Genomic DNA, 25,033 nt, shown 5'->3' with positions numbered 1-25,033 from the left:
TCCACAGGGAGGATAGACGAGAAGACCACCTGTGCTCCGTATTCCTTGATCTTCCTCCCTAGGGTTACGTAATCTGCCGTGATCTCGTCAAAGTTGTTCTTGGCTGTATGACTAGTTCCTGCATGAAGAAGTAGGAAGGGGTAATAGTCTACAAGTTTAAGAATTTTTGGCAGCGACTCTGTAATATCCCGAATTCTAGCTCCAGGCAAGCAGCAAACTTACCGGGATTCTAGGTCCGGACGGCAGATGGATGACTCCGTCCCTCTTAGGAGGGAGTCCCCGACCACCACCACTCATCTCTTTCTCTTAGGGGTGGTGGTCATAGAACTCCCATCCCTAGGACTGCGCATCCCATGCCTTCTAAACTGTGGGGACTCTTTCAGATACCTCCCAGGGATTGTATCAGCCCCAATTATCTCTGCTGTATCACCTGTGGGGAGAGGCTGAAAGCGGTTACTTAACTCCACTGGAACTGGAGAGACTGGAACTGGTTTTCTCCTCCTGGAGGTAACATGCTTCCAGTTCTCCTCCTTGTTTTGGGAAACCTGCTCTTCCTGCAGTATTATCTGTTGCCATCTATCCAGAAAGTCTTCACCCTCTCTGATGGACCTGAGGGTTGATATTTGTGCCTCAAGTCCTTTAACCTTCTCTTCTAAAATGGCTACCAGCTTGCACTTGGTCCATAGAAAATCCTTTCTATCGTTTGGGAGGAAAAAAACATGGCACATGACATGCAGGTCACAACAACAGACCTCTCACCAGCCATATCGCTCTCCATTTTTTCCCTTTTCAGAGATCTCTTATTTGTTTCTAGTGCTGCCTTGAAGGGCACAAGAGAAACACCATATAAGAAAGGTGAAAACAGGTCTGGGGCTCCACCTGAAGGCGAACTCCCAGGCAAACTCCTTGTTAGCTGCTCCTGTTTGCTACTCACAGGGTGCGCTGGGGCTGCCTTCTTTTCAAGCTGCTAGCTGGTTAGGCCCTGGCTCAGAGCCTTTGCCTCCAATCTAATCAGCCCTTGAAGGCCCACCTGGAAGGAAGCTCTCCCAATTCACACCTTGCAAACTTGCCAAACTGCCAAACATTCTTTCCAACTGCCCCTCTCTGCAAAACAGATGCTCAGGCACACAGGCAGCTCTGCAAAGTGCCCCTCACTGCAAAATGAAACAAATGCACAGACACCACAGACAGAAATTCAACCCACCAGCTCACAACACAGCCCCCCCAAATGCCACACTCACCTGAGCTCCTCTAGGATGCTTTCCCAGGCAAACTCCGTTAGCTGCTCCTGTTCGCTGCTTGTTGTTTTTGAAGATACAGACTAACACAGCTACCACTGATACCTGCAGCTGTCAGTTACTCTGTGAGCTCTAGTGACAGAGCTCTGTGTCCTGCTGACGACCCAGGTGTCACTTTGAAGCTTCATTGAGGAATTTCTGGGTGCGGGGGAGGTGTAAAATTTGTTTTTTTAAACAACTTGGGAAATGACAGCCAACGTTAAAAGAAGATCGTTGCGTTTCAAAGTGATGCACTTAATGCTAGGAAATGCCATCAGGGCAAAGGAAGGTTGCACGAGCATCTTTTGTTTGGGCACTTCCAAATGTTTGAATACTGGACTTTGCAACCTGAGTCTTTAACCTTGTTCTTTACGTGTACTGTAATATGTAGGAACAATGCGACCAGTCTGATGAAGTGTAATTTCTGGATATGCTGTTTCATCAGTCCTGAAACGTGTGTGCACATGCATGTGGGAACATGAGTAAGCACAGGAGATTCCCTCACACATTCTAGAGCCAGATATTGTAAACATGTGCCTGAGATGGGGGAGATGGTCATAGTCCTGCTCTGCTTGATTTAAAGAGCTCTGTGAGGGAAAAGTGAAATGTGTCTGATGAGTGAGCTAACTACTTGGCTAGGCTGGATCACAAATGTTTTTTCATTAAAAATTTCACTGGGACTATTTCAAACCTTGACAATTGTCATGAAGCAGAATTAATTGCGGTTTTTCAGCCAGCCCTGCTTATTACTAAGATATCTATCTCCCGCCCCCCCAGCCTTTCCCTATGTGATTCATACCGCCTCTCTGAGAACAGTTTTTTTCCTTGATGTTCTGGTACCAGATAAGTTTTTTCATTTACACTGACTCATTCACAAGGAGAGGTGGGCCTTGCTTTTCCCAGAATTGCTCAGTATGCAGGCTGGTCTTGAGAGCATGATGTTTAAAGCATTGGGAAAAGTCCTCTTGGCAGAATTTTGATGAGTCAATCCATCACATTCCAGCAAAAGCAAAGCTCATGTAAATAGTGAAATAACTGCTGCCTTAGCAGCTCAATACATTGCAGCCTAATATGTAAATTCTGAGGCTTGCTGGGAAGCCATGTATTAATTTTGAATGGGTATAAAACTTCCCTCTGTAAGATAGCTAAGATGTGCATCAACACCCTCAGATATGTTCAGGGCAAGCATTAGAGAAGTTGTAACAGTATGTAAAAAAAGTCTTTGGATGCTGGAAAATATCAAGGGCTGGAGTGGAGTTTTTCCTTTGAAGCTGTCCTTGGAGCTAATCAAGCAAACATCAGAGCAAAGGACCATGTAAACTGTGCTTTACACAGCAGGTTGATAACTTTCTGCTAAGTTCATGGGCCTCTGCATGTAGGCAACAAACCATTACGGCAGGGTTAGAGGGCAATTAACACAATGGAAACCAATTCTGCTTTCTGTGTCACCTAGGGGGAGAACTCAACTTGAACTGGTCTCTTACAGCTTTAATGCATCCAAGAGTCTGAAAGGAGACATTATGCATGAAAGTCCCATGGAGAGGCATGTGCCACAAGAATATAACCTACCCCTAGCCCTCCAGCAGAGCATGAGGCCATTAGACAAGGGTCAGTCGTTTAAAAGCAGTGAGGAACAAAGCAGACCCATTTTCAATCCATGGACTCGTTTAGCATTTTTCTCTCAAAGGTGGCAGCAGCTCCTTTACTGTCCCATCTCCACGCATCTCTTCTTGGGCACCTGGTCTCCTCATTGAGGTGGGGGAGGGGGCAGGATTTAGGACAGCCCGCCAGCCATGCTTTTGCTGCAAAGCCCGCATGGGGTATATCTTTCTCTGTAGGAGGTGCTACCAAATATTGTATGTCTTCCTGCTTAACTAGGAGGTGTTGAATCTGAATGTAACCAGCAGCGCTCAGTGACTGTGTAATTCTGAGTCATACCAGCCAGGCACATCATAGGAATAAATAGAGTTGAGAGTAGTTTGTGCTTCATGTAGGAGGGTGCTGTGCTAGATCAGCTGTCTAGGCACTGCAGTTGAAGACCATCTGTATTGTCCTTAAGTCACACTGCCGTGCTGATGGTCTGTTAGGTTTGATAAGGAAACGTGATTCAGAGTGCAGATTTAACCGTGCATATCAGAGATGGGCCCATGCCACACATTCAGTGCTGTGTGAGCACTTGGTGGTCAGACCCATTTCCACCCATGGATACATGTATGCGTTAGACTGAGGACACTGGTTGGAAGTACACTTATGGAGCCTTTGCTTGAGACCAGACCTGCCAGTGCTATCGCTCACCACAAAAGGGAAGGACAGGGTTTAAATTCCAGTAATCTGAGTGGGACAGCATATCAAAGGAAGGTGTGAGAAGGTGCACATAGCCATTACATTGGAAACCGCTCCAATCTCTGCAATGCAAATGGGAGTTTACAGGTACGAACCATGAAGTTTTGTGCACAAAGGGTCCATCAGCTAAACAGCCTCTCCCATGTCCTTGTAAGAGCAAACTGGGAAAGTGCATCAGCAATGCCTCTCATCAGTGTTAATGGCAGGGATCTCCCTATATTATTAATGCCATTCTCATATTCCCAACCCACAGAGTTTTGTCCCTCTGACCTGTGTTAACGTAGTGCGCAGACTGGGCCCTGTTGTGCTGGGTAGCTTTGGCTGAAAACATTGGCAACAGTTTTGCATTTAAAATACAATAGCGTCAATATGAATGTGTTCACTGTGACGTTTTTTTCTTGAGGGAGGAAGCCAGAATTATTTGTCTCAACAATGTTGATGTTATTTATTCCTGCCTCTACATTCTACTACGGTTTTAATATTTCTGTGTTTTTAATATGATGACTGTATGGTATTGCAAGTAATGGAAGTGATATTGTTGACATTTTTTCCAAATGTTCAGTTCATAGGAAATGTTGCATTTTTGTTCCAAATTGGACATATTCTTTTTTCCTTTGGAATTTCTTGTAGAAAGGAACTTCTGATACTTGACCAGCTCCAATGCTATGGAATGCGCGTATATAAGAGAGTTTGTGCTCTGGAGAAAAGAGACTTTTCAACCGTCTACAGAGAGAATGTTCCGAACTAATATTCATATTCAAATTCGACACATTAACACGTGTTTTGAACAGGGACAGCAATTACCTGACCCATAATAAGGACTCTCACATACTTTGATGTTTGACCTAACACCTAACTTCCCTACTCCTCACCACCCTCTTTCTGCTCTTCTATCTGATTTGCCAGTTTTGATAATTTTTCTGGTTTGTCAACCTTGATCATTTTTGGACCTCTGTGTTTCATATATTGAGTCTGTTTTGGTAAGGCTGTAGATCTGAAGAAGTGGGTCTGTCCCATGAAAGTCCATCACCTAATAAATTATTTTATTAGTCTTTAAAGTGCTACATGACTCCTTTTTTGTTTTGATAGAATACAGACTAACACGGCTATCTCTCTGTTGCTATTTAATATATAATTTCAGTTTAGCTTAAACTCGTTCTTAATTTAAGCTAATCACAATGTCAACTTTAGCTTTTTGCATCACTTTAGACTCACCCTGTTGTTAAACTGGTGCAGCCCTGCATGCAGGCAAACTCTCTCAGCTAATGTCTAACCTGATTAGATAAGAGCACTGTACTTCCTCATTGCAGACTGTGCTATCTTTCCACATGATGCAAACTTTCTCTGAAAACATGAAATCAAGACAAAGCTAAACACTTTCGGTTTGTCTACCCTGCGAAGAAATATCCATGGCCTCAAATCTCAGAGTGTTGGTCAATTGACTCAGGCTTACAAGGCTAAAAACAGCAGCGTAGCCATTCTTACTTGGGCTCTGAGACCTGCCCTACTTGCTGAGTTTCAGAACCTGGACCTCCCGTCCAAGCCCAAACATCTACACAGCTATTTTTAGCTCCACAGCCCAAGTCCTGCAAGTTGGACTCAAGCTACCCACACTCTGAGGTTCAGTGCCGTGAGATTTTTATTTGCAATTTAGCCAGACCCTGCGACAACAGTATATAACAATCTTTCCTTATGTCCCCAGTTGACCCCCAGTTCAGCAAAGTTCTTAAGCTTGTGCTTAAGTCCATCTCCATTGAGTACATTACTTAAGAGCGAGTGTATATGCTTTTGTTCCCCCTTTGGACTCTATGGAATTTAAAGTTCATGTTTATGCTCTTTGCTGAATCCGGGTCTATGTTTCCTCTGACATTAAAAAACAATGAATAGGGGCATTGTGGATGTCTGGACTGCTTTTTCTGAATTTCTTCTGGACAATTAGTAGGCAAAGTTCATGCAACATACAGTATAAAAGAAAGAGAATTATCCCTGGATTTAGTAGAAGGCTCTGATGTGACATATCAAGTTGTTAATCAGCCCTGTGGAGCTATGGCACAGGCAAAACAAATGTTTTGGTAGAATTTCAACAGTGCACCAGGAAGAACTCACCTAGCAAATTTCATTCATTTAAAAAAGTACATGTCCACAGCCTTTCCAGGACTAGCGGAGCTGCAGTAGTAAAAATTCCCCTGATCTCCTTTAAAAATGCATTTGAAACATTAAAATGTCCTAAAAAACCCCAAAGGGCCAAACTGCAGGGGCCAGAGTGAAAATAGAGAAGCCAGAGTCCACTTTGTGAACTGAGTCAGGAGAGAGGTTAGAGTTGGAAGGGGAAATCACAACTTGGAACCTTTCTACAGTCTGGCTTTTTTTTTTTTAAAAAAAATAACAAAGATTTCACCAGCCAAACAAAGGATTACAGCAAATTGCAGAAGCATATATTTTGCTACCTTCTACTGCTCTTCATTTCACGTTGTCTGATGCACAGTAAGTGGTTAGTAAGATTTTAGCCTTTGCTTGTCTAATTAAAATTAAGGCCCATGAGGTGGCAAGGATTGTGTAGACCTGTCAGGCTGAGGTGGCAAGGCTCTTTGGCTGGGTCCCTCAGACAGTAAGACTAGCCTGGGGAGAAGATGAAGTACTGCAGTTTAATGGCTGCGCTGCTGAGTTGCACCAGTCTGCACTGAGGCAGGCAATTGGAAATAATTGTCACAGGAAATGATGCGCCCAGAGTCACCTAAAGAGACAGCAGGCCTGCCAACGGGGGGAGGATGGGGCAAAGGGGGCAGCTGTATAGGGGGCCCAGCATTTCAAAGTGACCCATTGATCTGGATGCTGCTGCTACTTCTGCAACAGCATTGGCTAGAGCTCTGGGCCCCTTTGACCTGCCACAGAAGTGCTGTTCCACTGCTCCACACAACTGAGGAAGTGGGGGGCAGTGCGGGGGTCTGAGTGGAGGTAAGGGCTAAGTGCTATAGGTCCTGTTCATTCTGGGAGGGGTGCAACATTGTGCCCTCCTCCCACCTTGCCTTGGGGCCATGGTGACTGTCGACCCCACTGAGACACAGACACACACAAACATAACCACAATTTATAAGTGCTTTTCTAGCTGTGCTGGTCTCAGGCTATGTGACAGCTAAGTTAGGTGAAGTAATATCTTTTATTGCACCAACTTTTGTTTCCTTCCCAGATGTGAAAAAGTGCTTTGTGAAGCTTGAGAAGCAGGTCCAGTAAAAGCTAGTACCTCACCAACTTTGTGCATTTTAGTCACACTCTGAGCTCATTCGTTGTAAAAAAGCACCACCTGCTGGTTCCCCTCCTCCTTTTGGATTCAATTGGCATTAAAGACTCATTGTACAATTGCTATAGTATCCAGCTTCTATACCCACTGATTGGGAGAAATATGTCCATTTCTACCAAATCTTGTATCTGATATTTTGGGTGATATCCCCAAATTAGGGGAGTCCTGTGCCAGTAGGGGAAAGCTATCAAAATAGGCTCCTTCTATGGGCATCTAATATCAAAATCTGAAATTAAGCCAAATTCTCTTAAACTCAAACCAGCAATTCCCCAGTTACGCTTTTGTTCCTGAAAACTGATCTTAGCAGCTTTAAATAGCTAATCTTGGTCATGGTTATGCAGCTAATAGGAGGACATGGTCACCTTCCATGCTGACCACTATTATTTTCTTGAGCTTCCCTGTGTGTCTGTATCCAGCTGCTGCTTCTTTGCCTGTAAGAGACTGTAAGCTCTCTGGGGGTATGGGACTGGGGTTTTTCATTCTACTTTTGTACAGCGCCAAACACAGCAGGCTCCAGGTCCAGGACTAGGGACCCCCACCTACTACAGTAATAGTAATGAGAAATAATGGTGTCAAAGGCATTGCAACACAAGCGGACAGGGCAATATAGTGAGGGTCCTTGTTCTCCAAAATACAGCACCATCTGAGGAAGTCAGTCTTACGCATGAAAGCTCATGACCTAATAAATTTGTTAGTCTCCAAGACTATGTCTACACTGCACCCTAAATTCTAAATAAGATGCACAATTTGTGCCATGCAAATTGAGTATTTTGAGTTTATTTCTTAATAAGCTATTTCAGCATTTGGTGCTATCTACACTAGCCAAATATTGAAATAATGTGCTACTTTGAGGCATCCCTTACTCCTCCTGCAACGAGGTGTACAGGGATGCTGGAATACTGCCTCCTTTTTTTCAAAAAAATATTTTGAAATAATGGGCATCTTTCAGAGATGCAGAGTAGCTATTTCAGGAACCCTCAGTATCCTGAAATAGTTCTGCAGTGTAGACATAGCCTAAGGTGATACAGGACTGCTTGGTTTTTTGTGAAGCTATCAACTAACACAGCTACCCCTCTGAGGCTTTTAAACTTGGAGAGCACTTCTACTAGGGGAGCCAGTTGGGGAGTCATTTTGAGTCTGGAAATTGGCAAGTAAGTGAATGCAAAGCAGTGAAAGAGCACGTGACCTGATGAACTCCAGACCTTCCCTGCGGGTATCCTGGAAAGCAATAAGAAACCTGGAGATAAGGCAAACAGAGTGGAAAGTACCACTGTCTTGTGTAATACCAATAGCAACAGAAGGAAATGCTTGGCAAAATAACTATTCAAATACCTATTGAGAATGGCATGTGGGCTCCCTTTCAACAGTGCTCAGAGTAGCTGTGAGAGCTTATACAGCAAAATACGTATGGATCGGCACAAGAACGAGAGATTTCTGGTGTGCAATGGTAAATTGAGATTTATTTGCTGTGTAATCTTACCACATCCAACCCTTACATTATACACCACAGATGCCAATATGGCTATTTCCTGATCACTTGTTTACTAAGCCCTTTCAAAAGCATTCTGTCTTTGTCATGAGATGGTGTGATCAGTGCATCTCATTCCTTGTGTGATGCTAATAGATCCAGGGTGCCAGCACCAGCAATAGAACCTGTGAGCATACGGTCTAAAGCCCTGCACTCTACCACGTGAGCTAAAGGCCACCTAGCTCTCAGCTAAGGCTGTAGAGTAGAGACTTCACTCACCCCAGATGAGGTCTCAGTGCCTCTGGCTACTACACTTGCATGGCAGTTTTTCTCTGAGATGCTTGCTTGGCCTCCATTGACAGCTATTTGTAGCAACTAGATGCCCACGCCACAGCAGACCCCTTCCCAGCACAACTGGGCCCTTAAAAGAGGTATCCTTCTTGCAAGGCTGAGGTGCATTGGCATGGGGAGGCTACAGGCTGAACCTCTCTATTCCAGAACTCACTTGTTGAGCAACATCCGTAATCCGGCACGATTTTATTTAGCTGAACGACCACTTATCATGGGTGTGGCCAAGTTTCCCATGCTCCCATAAAGTTTGTTTACAGCCACCGGTTCTGGCTCTCCATGTTCTGTGCTGTTATTTAGCTCTAATTGACCCCCCTAAATGTCTTCTAAGAGCCCAGTAAGCAGTGGAAGTTTTGGTAATGCACTAGAAAATATTAACCTCCCATGGTCCAGCAAATTTTCTCATATGGCCTTGGTCATGTCCCAAGGGTGCCAGATGAGAGAGGTTTAACCTATAATAGTTTTCATCGTTACCAGCTGTACTATACGTGTTTCATATTCATACATTCTATACAACCACATCTGCTCCATAACTTTTGCATAATTTTGACCCAAAGCAAAATACAAAGGCTGAGTTGCAGGTCGCTACCCAGGCAGCGCAATGCAATGCTAGCCCTCAGTTACAGATGTATCAGGTCGCTATAATCTATACCCCGTTGGGAATCCCTGCACTTCCTCCCTTACATGCCCCTACCCCTACCTCTGCTACTGCTCCTTCTGCAGAACTGAGAGGGTTCCCTTCTGATTTTCAGCCACCACAGTAGACTGGAGAGACAGTCGGTAGCAATGACACGTGAACCATTAACTTCAGACAAGTTCACCCCAGCATGAATAGGGGCAGGAGGGGTAAAAAAAAGTGTTGTCAGAACGATAAATTAACACTGAGGCAGCTGCTCTCTGTGGTGCTTTTAAGTAGCAATAGCCAGGTAAACCTTCTGAGGGGCCTTGCTGTGGAGCCAACAGGCCCAATCCTGCATTCATTAAAGTCAATAGTAAAAATCCCTTGCAGACTTAACAAAACCAAAACTAAACACCTGACCCCAGCAGGCACAGGTAGTCTGCATGCATGTGGTATAGGTGGCAGCAAATTTGGTTCAGCTCGTTATAATGACCCCAAGCAGAGCATGAGCCCAGAGCATGCCAGCTTGCTTTTGTGCTGGGGTCCATGGTGTCCAACACGCTAGCCACATGTGGCTATTTGTCTGCTTGAGTGTGGCTAGTTGGCTTGAACAATAAATATATTTTCAGAGTAACATAGCTAGTTCGGTATAGCTATACACCTGTAACAATGGTTTGAAGTGTCACTAGATGGATTAAAATTCAGCATCATGCAAGCAACCCACCATTGTCCTAGCTAGAGCAGAATTTGAACCATTACCTTCATTTATATTCCAAGCAGGGGGCTGATGATACAATTTGGTGCACAGTATTTTATGCTGTGTAGGCAGAAGATACAGTACCTTGTGACTAGGATCAGTTGAGTAATTAGTTCAGAAGGATGCACCCCAGGGATTTTTCCTAGTGCAATTTTCAAGGGTGTACATGAACTAAGTTTTATTATAAAATGAACCTGAGAAAGCGAGGGATGATGGTGACTACATTTAAAGAGCAATATTGTACTAGAAAAATAATCCATATGCACTAAGCTTTCCCTCAGCTCCCATCAAGAAGGTCTGTTTGTCATGCTGTGCTGAATTGCTGTTTGACAAAGGTGTAAACATCCCAGAGTCCCTGGCTTGACTTGACTCCCTACATAGGTTTTAGGATGGTGATTTCACAGCTGAGTGAACTTGAGAGCGGCAACTGCAGTTCAGGGCAGGCAGATACGCCATTCACACACTTGAATGTTCCTACTAACCATACAGGAAACATTAGGCTCTTCTCATAAAAAAACAGCAGGGAACTTTATGATTTCTTGTGATTCTGATTTAGTTTTGGTTATGCAGCAGAAATGCATGTGCAGGAAATTAAACCCCTCATTAATTTCATTGCCAAAGAGGCTAGTTAAGAGCTAACTGTGAACTGCAAATCAAATCCAAGCTATTACACTGATTCCATTGCTGCACAGACTTCATGATCATCACCAGCAATCAAACGTGGGAACCACAAAACACCTCCCCAGTATACTGCAATATTAAAATGTATATCCTGTGGGGGCAGGAAGAGCAAGGACACTTTGCAGCACTACCACAGACTTACTGTGTGACCCTGAGCAAGTCACTTAATTTTTTGTGCCTCAGTTTTCCATGTTAAAAAGCAAGCAAGTAGCCCCTCCCCCTACTATAGACACAGAGGATGACCAATGATCCTTCCTTTAGCTATCTCATTCATTTCACTTGAGAACACCTGGGGATTAGATGCATGCTCTTGCTATTACGTATTTGTCTTTCATGTACTATAATGGAGTTCTAATTTAAGCTGGGGCCTCCAGCCATTACTGCAGTGATGATAACATCACTAACTGTGTTTTGATATTATAAGTTGTACCTCTCTCATCCAGCATTCTTGGGACCTGACCAGTGCTGCATGAGTGAATTTGCCAGATGATAGGAGGGTAATATTTTCTAGCACATTAGCAAAACTTCCACTCCTTACTGGGCTCTTAGAAGACATATAGGGTAAATTACAGCTAAATAACACCCAGGACTGGTGGCTGTCAACAAACTTTATGGGGCCATGGGAAACTTGGCCACACCCATGATAAGTGGTCATCCAGCTAACTAAAATGAAGCCGGATGACAGAGTTTGCCAGGCAAGAGCGTTCTGAATGAAAGAGGTTCAACCTGTACAGAGACTGGCACTATAACTCCCCTAATATAGATAGATATTCCGATTTTCTGAAGACAATGTAAGTCAGCTGTTCATAACTAGGTTCCATGGGGCACTTGCTGGTGATCTGTACACAGCTGGCTGAACACTTGATATTAGCTTCTCTTCTTTCTTTCTGGCAGCTAAACTGCACTAAAGACAGCTAAAGTACAATCAGCACTACTCACAATTATAACATACCCAATTGCAGCAGCTGCAACAGGGATGGTATGCAACTGCAGATTGTGGCGGGGGAAAAGAGGCCTGCATGAGGTGCAAATGGATTAGGAGTGGACCGCACAAGGAATTAGGGCCATCCTTAGGTGGCATAGGCAGCACATGAGACTGTATAGGCCACCTCAAAATTTGGGGTGCCACAAGGAAACCACGCTGGCTCCCATATACCCAGCGCACTCTGTGATAACTTTAGGTCATATTCACAGAGCCAAGTGTGCGAGCACAGCTCATTCTGCATGAGGGAGGGAGTACAGTGGTGTCTGCAGGGAACTGTAACTCTCTGCTACCATAAGGCATGCTGGTGTGGTTCACTATCTTCTTCTGCTTCTTTTTCCCTTCCATCCCGTTAGACTGGAAGCCTTGGCGGCCTCAGTTTCTTTAACATACGCAGCTTGGTGTTTGTCAGCAATGGTGGGTAGGAAGGCTACTTCCAGGAGCACCAGTTTAATAATACTGCAAAGGGTCTCATAAATCTTAAGGATGGCCCTGCCTGCAGTTATAAATTGCAGAGGGGAGCCAAATGGCCATTTACCCGGAACCTGTGAATGGGAGGGGAAACAGGCCCGTTTGCTTGTACTTAGTCATAAGAAAATAGTTTATTATGGTGAGGTTGACTCCATAACATAGAAAATGTTTTGTAAAGCCCCGGTCCAAGCAGTTCATTAATTGCCATGAAAGGTTCCATAGACAGTGGATCTGCTTCATCTTATTTTGACAGGCTGACTTTTATCACTCTGCTAAACGAAATGTGAGTGGGAACAGGTGATGCATCTTCCTGTGTTGCCTATGACACAGGAAGTCAGAGGCATTGGTCCTGAACCCATCTGCCTGCCTAAGATGGTGTCTCAGTTCCACCTGGATCAGGATATTTTTCTCCCATTTTCTATCTAAAGCCGCATGTCGATGCACGGCAACAACTGCTGCACTCATGGGATGTTCACAGAGTCCTAGCTTTTTAGATTACTACAGTATAAAACCCTTCAGGAAGTCATCAGGCTTGTCAGCAAACCAAAAACTCCATTATTTGCTCAGCACTAGTTCTGGATAGCGATGGCACTTAAGCAGCAAGCAATACATTATCAGACTGGAGGTTCTGGGGTGATATATTATGCTAATATATCACCAGACCTATAGTGCTGTCCCACTCTTGTTAATATATTAAAGTAACATGTCATTTCAGGGGCAGCCCTCTGATGTATTATCAGCTGCTGCAGCACCAGCCGTTGCCTCACATTCCACTGAAATATTGTCCATTAAGGTAGGGCTGTACCTTCCTGCATGGTGGGCAGTAAATTTAGACTTCTTTTGGTGAGTTCTTATCCCAAGTCCTGCACTGATGCTGTCTGTGGCCTTTGGTAAATTGCTTTATCCACCTCTGTTCCTCTGTTACTACCTCCCAGCAGAGGTGCTGGAACAATTGTATAATGGGGTACTGTGGATCACTGAACCAAACTGTAAAGCCTGTACATGGTGGAAACCACTTCAAGCCAGGGTTGCAGCAACACCCCTAGTTCCATATTCTTCTGGAAAATATTGCATGACAAATTAATTTAGATTAAAAGTGAGCTCTTTCCTCATCACTCCCTGGCTATGGACATGGCATTTTTCTTCCCTTCCTATTGTCAGCACCCAAATACTCAGGGGCTATTGACTTTTGCTGGCAAAACCCTGGTTTAGCTGGCAAAACTTGTGGAGCATGCACACACAAAATGCATTTTGTCAACAGTATTTCAGCAAAACACAGCACTTTTGCTGGCAGTGTTCTGCCTCAAAGCTTTGAGGCATAACATTGCGTCGACAGATTCTGTTTATAAAAAGAGCTGTGTGTCCTCTCTGGGGGGCCTACCCTCACAAGACATCCACAACAATGGGCAGCCCTGTCTGCTGTGCTTCCAGGTGCCTTTTTTGTTGAGAGAGCAGCTGGGCAGTCCGGCTGCTCTATCGACAGAGTGGGACGCTCTCGCGATTTTCTTTTGTGTGTGGCTGCACGCTATCATCAGAAGTTTTGTCAGGAAATCTCTTCAGACAAGAACTTCTGTAGACAGAGCACTGTAGTGTAACTGCAGCCAAGGAGAAAGCCTGATTTTATTAATAAGGGTGTATTAATGAGTGGAACTTAAGCTTGTGCTGAAGTGCTTTGCTGAATAGGAATGGATTTAAACATGCTTAACTACTTTTCTGAATGATGTTCTTAATTAATGGTAAAAAGATGATTTGAGCAAAATTTCACTTTACGTAAAAAACAAATATAATCAGCAAAAGAAAAAAGCTTAGTAAATGGAGCTTGCCACTCCAGCTGATGTTAACAACCATTTAACGTTAGGCCTGGGAAGGTTACATCATATTTGTCAACTTTCTTGCAGAAAAAATCCATGACATCCCCTACAGCCTGAGTGTACAGTGTTGGTGGGAGTGTGAAATTTTGTAAAGGGGCCCAGCACCATTGGCGAATGGATCTCAGGCTCATCCATCTTATTAAAAATGCTGAAATATGGTACTGTTTTTATGTATTCGTATTCACATTTTATGCTGATTAACAGCATTTTTACTTTCTACATACTAATTTTCCTTCACATGCTGACAAGTTTTTTTCATATGACCACAACTGAAATTCCCGTTGGTTTCGATTACATTACACAGGGACGGGGGCGGGGGGTGCTAATTGTAGAGATGGAAAGTGGGGCCGAAGGTAAAAAGTTTGCTCATTCCTGCCCTACAGGGACAGCAGAAATTGGTTCTAAGAGTGTGTCCAATATGGTCCAAGTATCTGGGGTGGGGGGTAGGAGGAAATCATGCTGGACTGCTCAGCAGGGACGATGGCAGAACAGAAGGAACACAGAAGGAATGAAAAGTCGTGGGATTTCCATCAGAGGAGAGAGCGCGGTGTGAGAGCAGCAGCAGAGGAAATGGAGACTGGGGGTGAGCCATGACTGGGAGTTGGCAGAGGGCTTGAACTCTACGCGGGACAAGCCTGGGGAAAAGCAGCGACCCCATCCCTGGGAGGAAGGGGAGCGGGAGGAAGGCAGAGCGGAGCCCAAAGCCCGAAGCACGGCAGGAAGGGAAGATGGGACTGTGGCGGGAGCGGCGGCGCGCGTGCGCGGGGGGAACCTGCCCAGCGATGCTGGAGCGGGGAGCTCCGCGAGGGAGAGAGCCAGAGCGGGCGGGGAAGCAGCAGGTGGTGGCTGCTGGCACGAGCACGGGAGACGGTGAAGCGAGGGGGCGCTGTAAGCGCAGAGGAAGACGGCGGCGGAGACAGGCGGTTGCAGCGGCAGGGGGAGAGCTAGGAGCCGGCCAGCGAGGGGCGGAGCGTGCAGGCCGACGAGCGGCTGGAAGCTGGGGCAGCAGAGGAAGGCTGGAGCTGGGGCCCAGGCGAGGGGTTGAATGTAACCCCCGCCCCGTCCGGCACTGCGGTCGGTTCGCCTGCTCTCGCCCCTCGCAGCCCGCCCAAGGAAGATTGTCCCCACCCAGCACCCGTCCGGGATCTCGGTACGGAGGGGCCCTGGGCCCACCACGTGGTGCCCAGCTCGGCCGTGCGCGGTAGTGGGAGGCGGGGCCGTTTGCTCGACTCTCAACCTCCGGGCGGGTGCGCAAATTCATGGCCAGGCGGGGCCTGGCTGTGCTCAGGCTGCTGGCCTGCGGCCTCTCGGCGAGCTCAACCTGCGGCGGCGGCCGGGTGAGCCGAGCGCCCCGCGTAGGTATCTACTCCTGCCTGATGCCCGGCGCGGGGAGGAGGCCGGTCAGGGTCTGCTCAGTCCGCTGCCTCCCTCGGCGGGCCCCCGCCTCGCTGGGCCGGGGTGGGGCCCGGTGTCTGGAAGGAGAAGGGCTGCACTGCGGAGATCCGGCGGAGGGCGGCCTGGCTGAGTGAAGAGCTGGAAACCTTGGCCCGGGAGCGCGGGGGAACTAGCAGGGCTCGTTCAGCTCGGAGCAGACATGGCGGTGGGCGGGGCGGGGTGATACTTATTTTCAAGTACATAAGATGTTAGTGGGGACGGGTTAAAAATGCTTTTGTTGGTCTCTGAGGCGAGGGCGCGATCCATAGTCTATGCAGACTGACGGATGCCTACGAGAGGCGAGGATCAGATGCGAGGGGTTTAATCGCAACAAGGGCGGGCGGCTTCGGCTGGGCAGTGGACAAAGTCCGTATGTGGGTATTTAAGCAGTGGACCAAATTGCTAAGGGAGTTTGCAGAATCTCTGTCCCTGGGGGGAGTTTTAAGAACAGGCAGGACAGACAGCTCAGGGACGGCTGACTAGTGCAGGGGCCTGGAGTGGATGACCCTTCCTCATCTGCCCTGGTCCTGTGTGGCTGTGGCTTCCTTTACACTGGCACTTCGCTGTACTGCAGCTTTCTGAAGTGTGTGAAAAATACTCCCTGCTGTCCCTGCAGCGCAGCGCAGCGCATCACAGCAGGTTACAGTGCTGTACAGCAGCAGTTTAAACTGGGCTGCAGTGTTGTGAGCCATGTCCCCAGTGGAGTTTGCTATCCTCATGTGGAGGTGGTTTACATGGCATTCTAGGTGAGCTCTCCACCAGTGTTCCTGTCATGGCCACACTGCTGGCTGGCTGCTCTTAAACCTTTGAAAAGTAGATACAGCTTAATAGTTAGGTGGACATAGCTACATTGATCAGGGATGTGAAAAAAAACTAGGTACCATTGCTGGGAGTTGGGTGGGTGGAGGTGTTCCTTCGCCAGAAGAAACTTCTGTTCCATAGAAGTAGGTTTAATCTGTGCTACGTTGTTATGCTGTCGTGGCTATGCCAGCATAGTCTCCATAATCTAGACAGAACCTAAACAGAAATGTTTACTTTGTTCACAGTTTCTCCAGATGACTAAACTTGAACCCAAGTGTTGGGTGTGGTAACATTCATTGTTTGTTTTTTGCCATTTTGTTGTTCTACTTCTTCCTGTTATATATCCCTTTCAGTGGTTTGCAATGGCTGAGGATATGGGAACAGCCGTTGCCAGTCAGGCAAAAAGACTGAAGAGTGGCAATGGGGAGGCAGAATATCAAGAGGAAAATGGACACCAAGACAAAAAGTTCAAGAGAAGCCAAGAAGATGTGGAGGATCAGAATAAAAAATTTCCCAAAAGGAAGATTGTTCTGCTGATGGCATATTCTGGGAAAGGCTACCATGGGATGCAAGTATGTGGTTAGGCAATAATGCTTTTCAGCCTCTTGTGTTTGGAGCACGTCTGTCCACATCAGTATGCGCAAACTAGTGCAGTATCTGAAATGAGGGGTGGGAGGTGGTAGTTGAGGACAAGCAATTGTAGACTCCAAAAATACAGGCAGCTAGGGTTCATATACCCCAACCTCAGGTTCTGGTATGCTACTACCCTTCAGAACAGGGCTAGATAACGTAGTTTATGTCACCACAGCCAGCCTACACCACCTTTCCCAACTCATGCTCATCCTGGTGAAATGGTTCTGGGGCTGTAGCAGTGGTGTGAGATCGTTCAGAAAAATCTTGCTGTGTGCACTGAAAGCCCCATGTTGCATTCCACCAGTTTGATTAATCAGTCTACTCCTATCTTAGAAGATGCCCGCTACCTTTCCATTGAGCTCTCTGGCGGAGGCACTGCAGTTGTGGCCGTTTCACTGGCTCCTACTATAGCTGGATTACACTGGGGGAGAAGGGGTTGCATCAGAATTACAACACTGCTACAAAATGACAAGTTCAGAGGCACGTGACTGCTCTCTTAACCAAGCAGAATGTGGCTTTTCCAATGCAACAATAGCAGTGACTTTGTGAGCTCTTAGATGTATACAAACTAAGAATGTATAAATGTTCTTACATTCTTAAATCTAACTTCTGAATACAGTCACTGAATTTTCCAGTGTTCTGCTTTTGGTGTGACAATGGCTGTACTGGAATAACTGCAACTTTGGTTTTGTGTTTCATGAGTTGTGACTTGTGGTGATTGCCAAACACATCAAGTTATGCATGGTTTTGGTAGGGGTTGAGGAATCATGTGAAGTCACGTCTGTGTTAGTGGCTATAAAAGGTAAAAATATACTGGCTCCAGGTAAAAATATAATTGGTAGTGTTTACTAAAGTGTGGTGGTGCTATTTTGTGATGAGGGACTCTTGAAAATTAATTGGGGCTTGAGTGGATACTGGGTTCTGGACAACGATGGATCTTCATAGAAAGTATAAATTACAAATATTTTCTTATATTTGTCTTTCTCTTCAGCGACACATGGGGTCCCCACAGTTTAAGACAATTGAGGATGACTTAGTATCTGCCCTTGTTCGGTCCGGGTGCATCCCAGAAAACCATGGTGAAGATATGAAAAAAATGTCCTTTCAGAGGTGTGCACGAACAGACAAGGTGTTGAAGCTTTCTTCCATGCTCTAACAGCAGCTAGTGGTATTGAAATTGTTGTGACTGATGGTGGGCACATGGATCACAGATAAGATCACTTTTATGATGGGGAGTTTCTCATTTGATAGGGTATATATCATGAGAGTAAAAGTAAAATATTTGTAGTGTGCCCTCATTTTCTACTAAATTAAAATTTAAATAAATTCCAGTTAGTAAATATAGGAGTGGTGACTATATATTTGTAAAAGTTGTAAAGCTGCTTTATGCTTTTTAAGTGTGACTCTGCTTTTTGAGTTGAACTGTGATAATCTATTTGTTACTTCTTCCACCCAACCCACTCCTGCCCTGTTTGTTCCATCCTGTATGACACATTAGAAGGTTTTTGGGGTGAAGACAGTTTTCTTTCTTTGACTATGTGATGCCTAATGTAGTGGGGCCATTATTCTTAACACAGGACAGTGACAGTATAAAATATTTGCAGCCTTAGCCCTTTCTCCACACTAACTAAACTACTCTGTTAGCCCATGAGCAGATGGATGATTTTGGGTTGTAGCAAAGTGTTGGGAGAGATGGTTTCTATTCATGGGTTCATTATAGTAGGTTTCTTTGTGGTGGTGAAGAAATACTTTAAACTTTTATTCTTGTTTATCTTCGTTTCCCTGGTGGAGGAAAACATGATCCATCTTGCATGTCGGGTGTTACTGAGTTTGTTGTTCTGTTTTTCTGTATGGTTCAGACTACAGGGTGAGTCCCTTATGCATCTTTTGCATAAGTTTGCAATGATCCAAAACAATGAGGAAATGAACCAAGAATGTAAACATGTGATCCATTTTACATTTTTGTTCTTGGTACAAATCTCAGCATGGCACTGCTACCAATGCGTGCATTCATTCTTTGTTTTCGTAGGGCGTGTCTGCCGCTGGACAGATTGTGTCACTGAAGATCTGGCTAATAGACAACGTTTTAGAAAAGATCAATAACTGTCTTCCGGCTCATATCAGAATTCTGGGTAAGAATAATGGAAAAGTAGGTATCCCAGCAGTGTGTACAAATAGTGATTTTAATTGAAAGAGGAATTCTTTACCATGGAACATTTTGCTATACCATTAAGATTTTTTTTGCTATGTGTTAATATGAAAAGTTTTTTTTTCCCTCTTCCCTTTCCATTTTACATACATTCTTCTAGTTGGGTGGGAATTCTAAAGTGGCTGAAATTGGCTGACTCAAAGATTTTGTTTCTTTTGTTAACAAAATGTCATTTCTAAAATGAGGACTGAAAAGAGTCACCAAGGGATTCAACTGCAAGAACAGGTGTGATGCCAGAACTTACCTCTACATGCTACCAACATTTGCCTTTGCCCATAAAGACCATGATATCCAGGATGAAACCTATCAACTGAGCAAAGAGACTCATGAGAAAGTCAACAAGCTTCTTGCTTGCTACAAAGGGATCCACAATTTCCACAACTTCACCTCTCAGAAGGGACCCAAAGACCCTAGTGCCAAACGGTACATCATGGAGATGTATTGTGAAGAGCCCTTTGTGAGGGAAGGCATGGAATTTGCAGTGATAAAGGTAAAGGGACAGAGTTTTATGATGCATCAAATAAGGAAGATGATTGGATTAGTGATAGCTGTAATGAAAGGCTATGCACCTGAGTCCATCATGGAGCGCAGCTGGGGAGAGGAAAAGGTGAACATCCCCAAAGCCCCGGGGCTTGGGCTGGTCTTGGAGAAGACACACTTTGACAGTTACAATAGACGTTTTGGAAATGATGGTTTACGTGAGCCACTGGAATGGAAGGAAGAGGAGGATAAGATTGCTGTTTTCAAAGAGCAACATATCTATCCCACTATTATAAACACAGAACGGGAGGAGCAATCCATGGTGAACTGGTTGAGCACCTTCTCCATCCATGACTTTGGTGTCACTTCTTCAGGGACACAGGTCAATGATAGAAACTCAAAGGTAATGGTTGAAGCTATTAGCTTTTTCAAGGGATGTTGTTAACTTCAAAAAATTCCCCTTTTCCTGAATACGTTTACCTACTGTTGGTGCACTACCATAACATTTAAAGAGACTAGAATAAAATAATCAGAGATACAAGTGTTTCTCGATATCTGGATATGACAGCATTTTGTGTACAGTCCCATTCATGGTTTTTGTTGGTCTTACACATGGCTAGTGAGACAGGAAGATATATTTTGAACTGCAGGAAGATGTGGTTGCTAAAAATAAATTTGGGTTGGCAGCCATGAGCAAATGTAATTAACCACCTTGAACTCTCAAGAGACTATTTTTCAAGTTGGGAGGGTCCCTGTAAATATCCATTTGCATAGAGAACTCTCTGATCCTTTATCTAATTTTCTGTCTTATTTAATGGTCTCTTACCTTGAAAAAAAGCTGAAACTGAGCAGAAACTAAATTTGGTAACCATTCACACAATTCTGCAAACCAACCAGCAGACAAAACTCCCACTGAGCTCAAGAGGAAGTAATACATTCAAACTTTAGGTGCATGGAACTGCTATGGCTTTGAATAGGAAGCATGGGATATAGAATTAAGAATGAAATTCATATCTTCCTGTCAGATATATTTGGCTGTGGAAGGGAGCAGTGGAAACATTGATTGTTTGGGACCGATTAAAGCTAAGCTAGAGACAACAAGAAGTCCCGTGGCACCTTATAGACTAACAGATATTTTGGAGCATAAGCTTTCATGGGCAAAGACCCACTTCATCAGATGTATGAGTGAGGGGGAAGGGTGGGTGGTCAGAGGCAGCCGCTAAAGGTATGATGGGGTAGTTGGGCAGGAGTGGTGCTTCAGAGAGACCATCTCTAGGACATATAATGGCCTTTAGTTAAAAGGTGTTGTGTAAATTAGGATCTCACTATGTAGGGAACAAACCTGCAGTGAGAAGGATCTTATTAGGTCTCTTGCATCTCTTAACGTTTTATAATTTATTTTGGAGCGAAACAAAATTCTAATATTGCAAGTAATATACTCTGCCTGGGTGAATTTCATGAATAAGGACAACTAGAGACTTCCGAGACTTATTTTTCACTTCTGATAATTTTTATGCTGCAGTGGTGCTGATGTGGATACAACAGTGTTTCCATGCAATGTAACTGGATGTAAAATGCTTATAACACATGCCGCCTTAATTTGGTTTAATGTGACTCAAAAAGGGACAAAATATTCTTTCTGGCATCTAGTGTTGTTTGATGATGATGTCGTCAAGGGTCACTGCTGGGAAGTTAAAAAAAGCACTGACTCTCCGGGCTAGCGGAAACCATGTGTACTTGTTATCCATTAACTCAATTAGAGAAATATAACATGGGGTTTGCAGTTGTTACAGATTGGTTGGCAATAGGCAAACTAGTTTTGTGACAAATTCCATAACAGACATTATTTAGCCTATTTACTCTATATGATGTGGTGCTGTTTGTTTTGCAGTTGGATAAATTTATTGCCTTTTTATTTTATAACAGGAAAGGACATTTCTTTTGCAAAGCTGCATATGGCTGCTTGTATTAATTTTTCAGCCAGCAGCTGGAAATCCATCACCCTGAGTCATGCGATGATTGTTGTTCATACAGTTTTATTTTATAGTAGCTGCCCTCCTACTACTTTTGTTAAGAACACACTGTAGAACCCTGATTTTATTCAGTTACGCTGACTCCTTTTTTTAAAGGGACAGTGTCTGTTTAGAAAACAGACTTGAAATCAGGTTCTCTTATATGCTACTAAGAGCTCCTTAGATTACTATTGTACAACTGAACAAACTTTTTAAAAAGTAACTTACATTTCAGCGCTTACGTGCTAGACTCTGTTCTCTGACAAGTAGGCCCTAAATTTTGCAGTGATGTACCAAGATCCTGGAATGCTCTGGGGCAATTCTTGGTTTTGTGACTGCTTCAAGAAATACAGAGGTGTTAGTTGATGGAAGCTGAAGAATACAGTTAGTACAGGAGTCCTGTGTCATTCATTGTGTTTTTAAATTTGAGTTTTGTATTTCCTCCTTGTATTTTAAGATTTCATTATGCTATGGATTGTCATTCAGTTTCAAACTTAACTGAACAGAGTTCTGAAGCAATTGCTAAGAACTTACCGAACAATTCTGTTGATGTCTGAGTGGGTAAAATCCACCTTGTTATCTTAAATGTGGTTGCACAGCTGTGTTAACAGTCATAGCAATTCTGTCATTACTATTTGGGATCTCATTTGACCTGACAGTTTTCCTGTAAGCTATTGCTTCCATGGAGCCTTAAGGAACTGGATTCTTCAGTGTGATGTTTGGATACAGATTTGTATTTCCATACATTTTGGAGCAGTTTAAATCCAGCGTTTTGATTTTGGTGTGTAATAAACTGATGACAAAACCTTTTAATTTCTGTTCTACTTTGCAGAACAGCGATCTTGAAGGCAGTGATGGTTGTGACGATGACTCTGACTCAGACAGTAAATAGCAGGAGCTGGGAACTCTGCTGCTTGTGATTCAGTTTTTGTGGAACTAAGTGGGCTTTCTACATCCAGCAAAGCAGCAGTTATCTTGCATGCTAAAAATGAGTAGTCAAAGATGGTCAAAAGGAACTGGGGGAAGAATCATTCAGCGCGCACCCTGAAACTGCCTGTGTACACCACTAACTGATGCATTGGAACATAGCAGACTTGAAAACTAAAATAACAAAAATGTACTTCATAAAGGAAACTTGTTGTGCAGGGATTATTTTCATTGTATAATTTGAATGATGTTTTTTATTATAGTTAAAGTGCTTACATGAGAAATAGTTATTTAAACATACGTAATCACTACATAAGGCGAGTGCAAAACATTTTTAAATAGTTATTTTTTAAATTTTATTTTATAGACTGAAGACCATTATGTACAATTTCAAAAATCATGGTTTCAGAGGATGTGGCCAAAAATTTGACCTAAGGCATTTTCTACTTGGTCTGTATGCAGAAGAGGAAAATATGCCTCTAACCTTGCAAGAGTTTAGAGGGGAGAGTATGCAACACTGCTTAAGAGACAGCAGCTTTCACCTGGGTGGCCTTTCTTCTTCCATGAGTTAAACTTTAGTTTTTTGTGTTTGGGGCACATCAAGCTGCTAAGGATTTTTTTTTTTTTGGTCAGACTTTGAACTTAATTCACCAACTGTGTGACCATCTTCCTTAGGGGGAGGGAGAGAGAAGGAACAGTGGTGCAATCCTTCCACAACCTTCATACTTATGGGAGCCCTGGAGCCAGCTGGTGGCTTGGGAATGGAACAACTAAAGGCATAGCTGCAGCATCATTGTTATGGGGATAGACGGGATAGGGACACTTTAGGTAAATTGATGGAGGCATTCTTCAGTCAGTCAAGTTGCACCTACACCAGGAGTTAGATCAGCAAAGGTACAGTACTCAGAGATGTAGGGTTTTTTTTCCTCCCCCGTTCAGCATAACATGTCAACTATGTTAAGCAAAGATTAGAACTAGGAAACATGCTGATTGAGTACTTTCCATCTAAACTTCACCACTTGGACTTCAGAGGAGTCTCGGAGCTATGTAGATTAACGCTCCCATCCTGGGCAGGACCCTGGACAGTGGCTTGGTGGCAATGGATGTAAATTGCTCCTGTACAGCAAACCACAGAGGTTGACTCCCAAGTACAGCATCTGATGATGTAAATTGAATTGATTGGTTTCCATTGAATGTAATAGTGTTCTCTCTTTCAAGGGCTGTTTCGTCTATTAAGTTCTGTGAAATGTATTAAATTGTTCCTGTTTAAGGCCTTATGATTGGAATTCCAGTTCCTTTTTGACTCCATTTCTGCCAGAGTAGTTTGGCCTTTAATCTTTATTTATAAAGTTACTGCAGATATTATGCTCTATTCTTAGAATTTTAATTACAACCTTTATTTTTATCCCCAGGTCTTGATCCATATTTTGTCTTGCAGGTAAAAGCAGGATTGTGAGGTGTATGTCTGTGTGCCTTCAGGAAAATGCTCTTCCCCTAGATTTTCTTTCACAACTCTCAATATTTTGTACATCTTATACATTTTTATGGTCTTTTCACTCTCTTTTTTTAAATAAACTGCCATCTGTGATCAAACTTTAGGTCATTCTTAATGGGGGGGAGAGAAAACTAAACAAAACCAGGGGAATATTACCAACTCATCAAGTCAATGGAAACTTTCATTTGTAACCTTTTGAGGAAACTAAGCAATGCACCCATGATCATTAAAATTGAACATTTCATACTTTCTTTGCTGTTTGTACTGTTTGTTTACTTCATGCCCCTGACTCATCTTGGAGAGGATGCTGTCTGTTGCTGTTCTGGATTCTCATTAACTGGCACAATTCTGCAGTGTCTTGGTTGCAGATTCCACAGTCGTGATTTATTTGACAACAAATAAACCCATTGTTCATTGGAATACTTCTTGCAATTTAATCTAAAGGTTCCTGGAGGTAGTTGTAGAATTTTAACGTGTGCACACTCAAATAATTTTTTGTTGCTGTAATTGTGCTAGTACAGTTAAAGTAGCAAATTTTCCCCAAGTCCAGTCTGGACATAGTTTTGTCACTGTAGTGGTGTTTATGCCAATATCTTAAGCCATATTTAAACGACAAGTCTATGCTAGCATACCCGCTTACTTAAGATGGAGATTTTTTTCGCCAACATACTAACATCAACTTCCTGAACAATGATAGGTACCAAAATTGCCAAAGCACACTTTTGTCTGCACAGTTACGTCAACATTGGAGGTTCTGTGGGCCTAATTATGTTGACCAGAGTTGAATGATGACAGGGAGATAGGTGTGTTAGTCTGTATTCTATCAAAACAAAACAGCAATCAAGTAGCACTTGAAGACTAACAAAATTATTTATTAGGTGATGAACTTCTGAAGAAGTGGGTCTGTCCAACGAAAGCTCATCCCCT

At 43.8% G+C, this 25,033-nt stretch overlaps 1 protein-coding gene across 4 annotated transcripts; it reads left to right on the top strand.

Annotated features, from left to right (window-relative positions):
• The first annotated feature begins 15,045 nt into the window (after positions 1 to 15,045).
• Positions 15,046 to 24,351, top strand: PUS1 (pseudouridine synthase 1). Of its 4 annotated transcripts, none has more exons than XM_075012860.1 (6): positions 15,046 to 15,265; positions 16,704 to 16,922; positions 17,975 to 18,112; positions 19,013 to 19,115; positions 19,378 to 20,075; positions 22,517 to 24,351. In XM_075012860.1, the coding sequence occupies exons 2-6, from the start codon at positions 16,713 to 16,715 to the stop codon at positions 22,574 to 22,576; spliced, it is 1,209 nt and encodes a 402-aa protein (XP_074868961.1). In that variant the 5' UTR covers positions 15,046 to 15,265; positions 16,704 to 16,712; the 3' UTR covers positions 22,577 to 24,351. The 4 variants fall into 4 exon arrangements, with proteins under 4 accessions (XP_074868961.1, XP_074868958.1, XP_074868960.1 ...); XM_075012857.1 differs by lacking the exon at positions 15,046 to 15,265 and adding an exon at positions 15,311 to 15,470; XM_075012859.1 differs by lacking the exon at positions 15,046 to 15,265 and adding an exon at positions 15,335 to 15,474.
• The last annotated feature ends 682 nt before the right edge of the window (positions 24,352 to 25,033 follow it).

This window comes from Carettochelys insculpta, chromosome 18 (assembly GCF_033958435.1).
Source record: "Carettochelys insculpta isolate YL-2023 chromosome 18, ASM3395843v1, whole genome shotgun sequence".
Lineage (NCBI taxonomy): Eukaryota > Metazoa > Chordata > Testudines > Carettochelyidae > Carettochelys > Carettochelys insculpta.
This window is presented reverse-complemented; position numbering and strand designations above follow the sequence as displayed.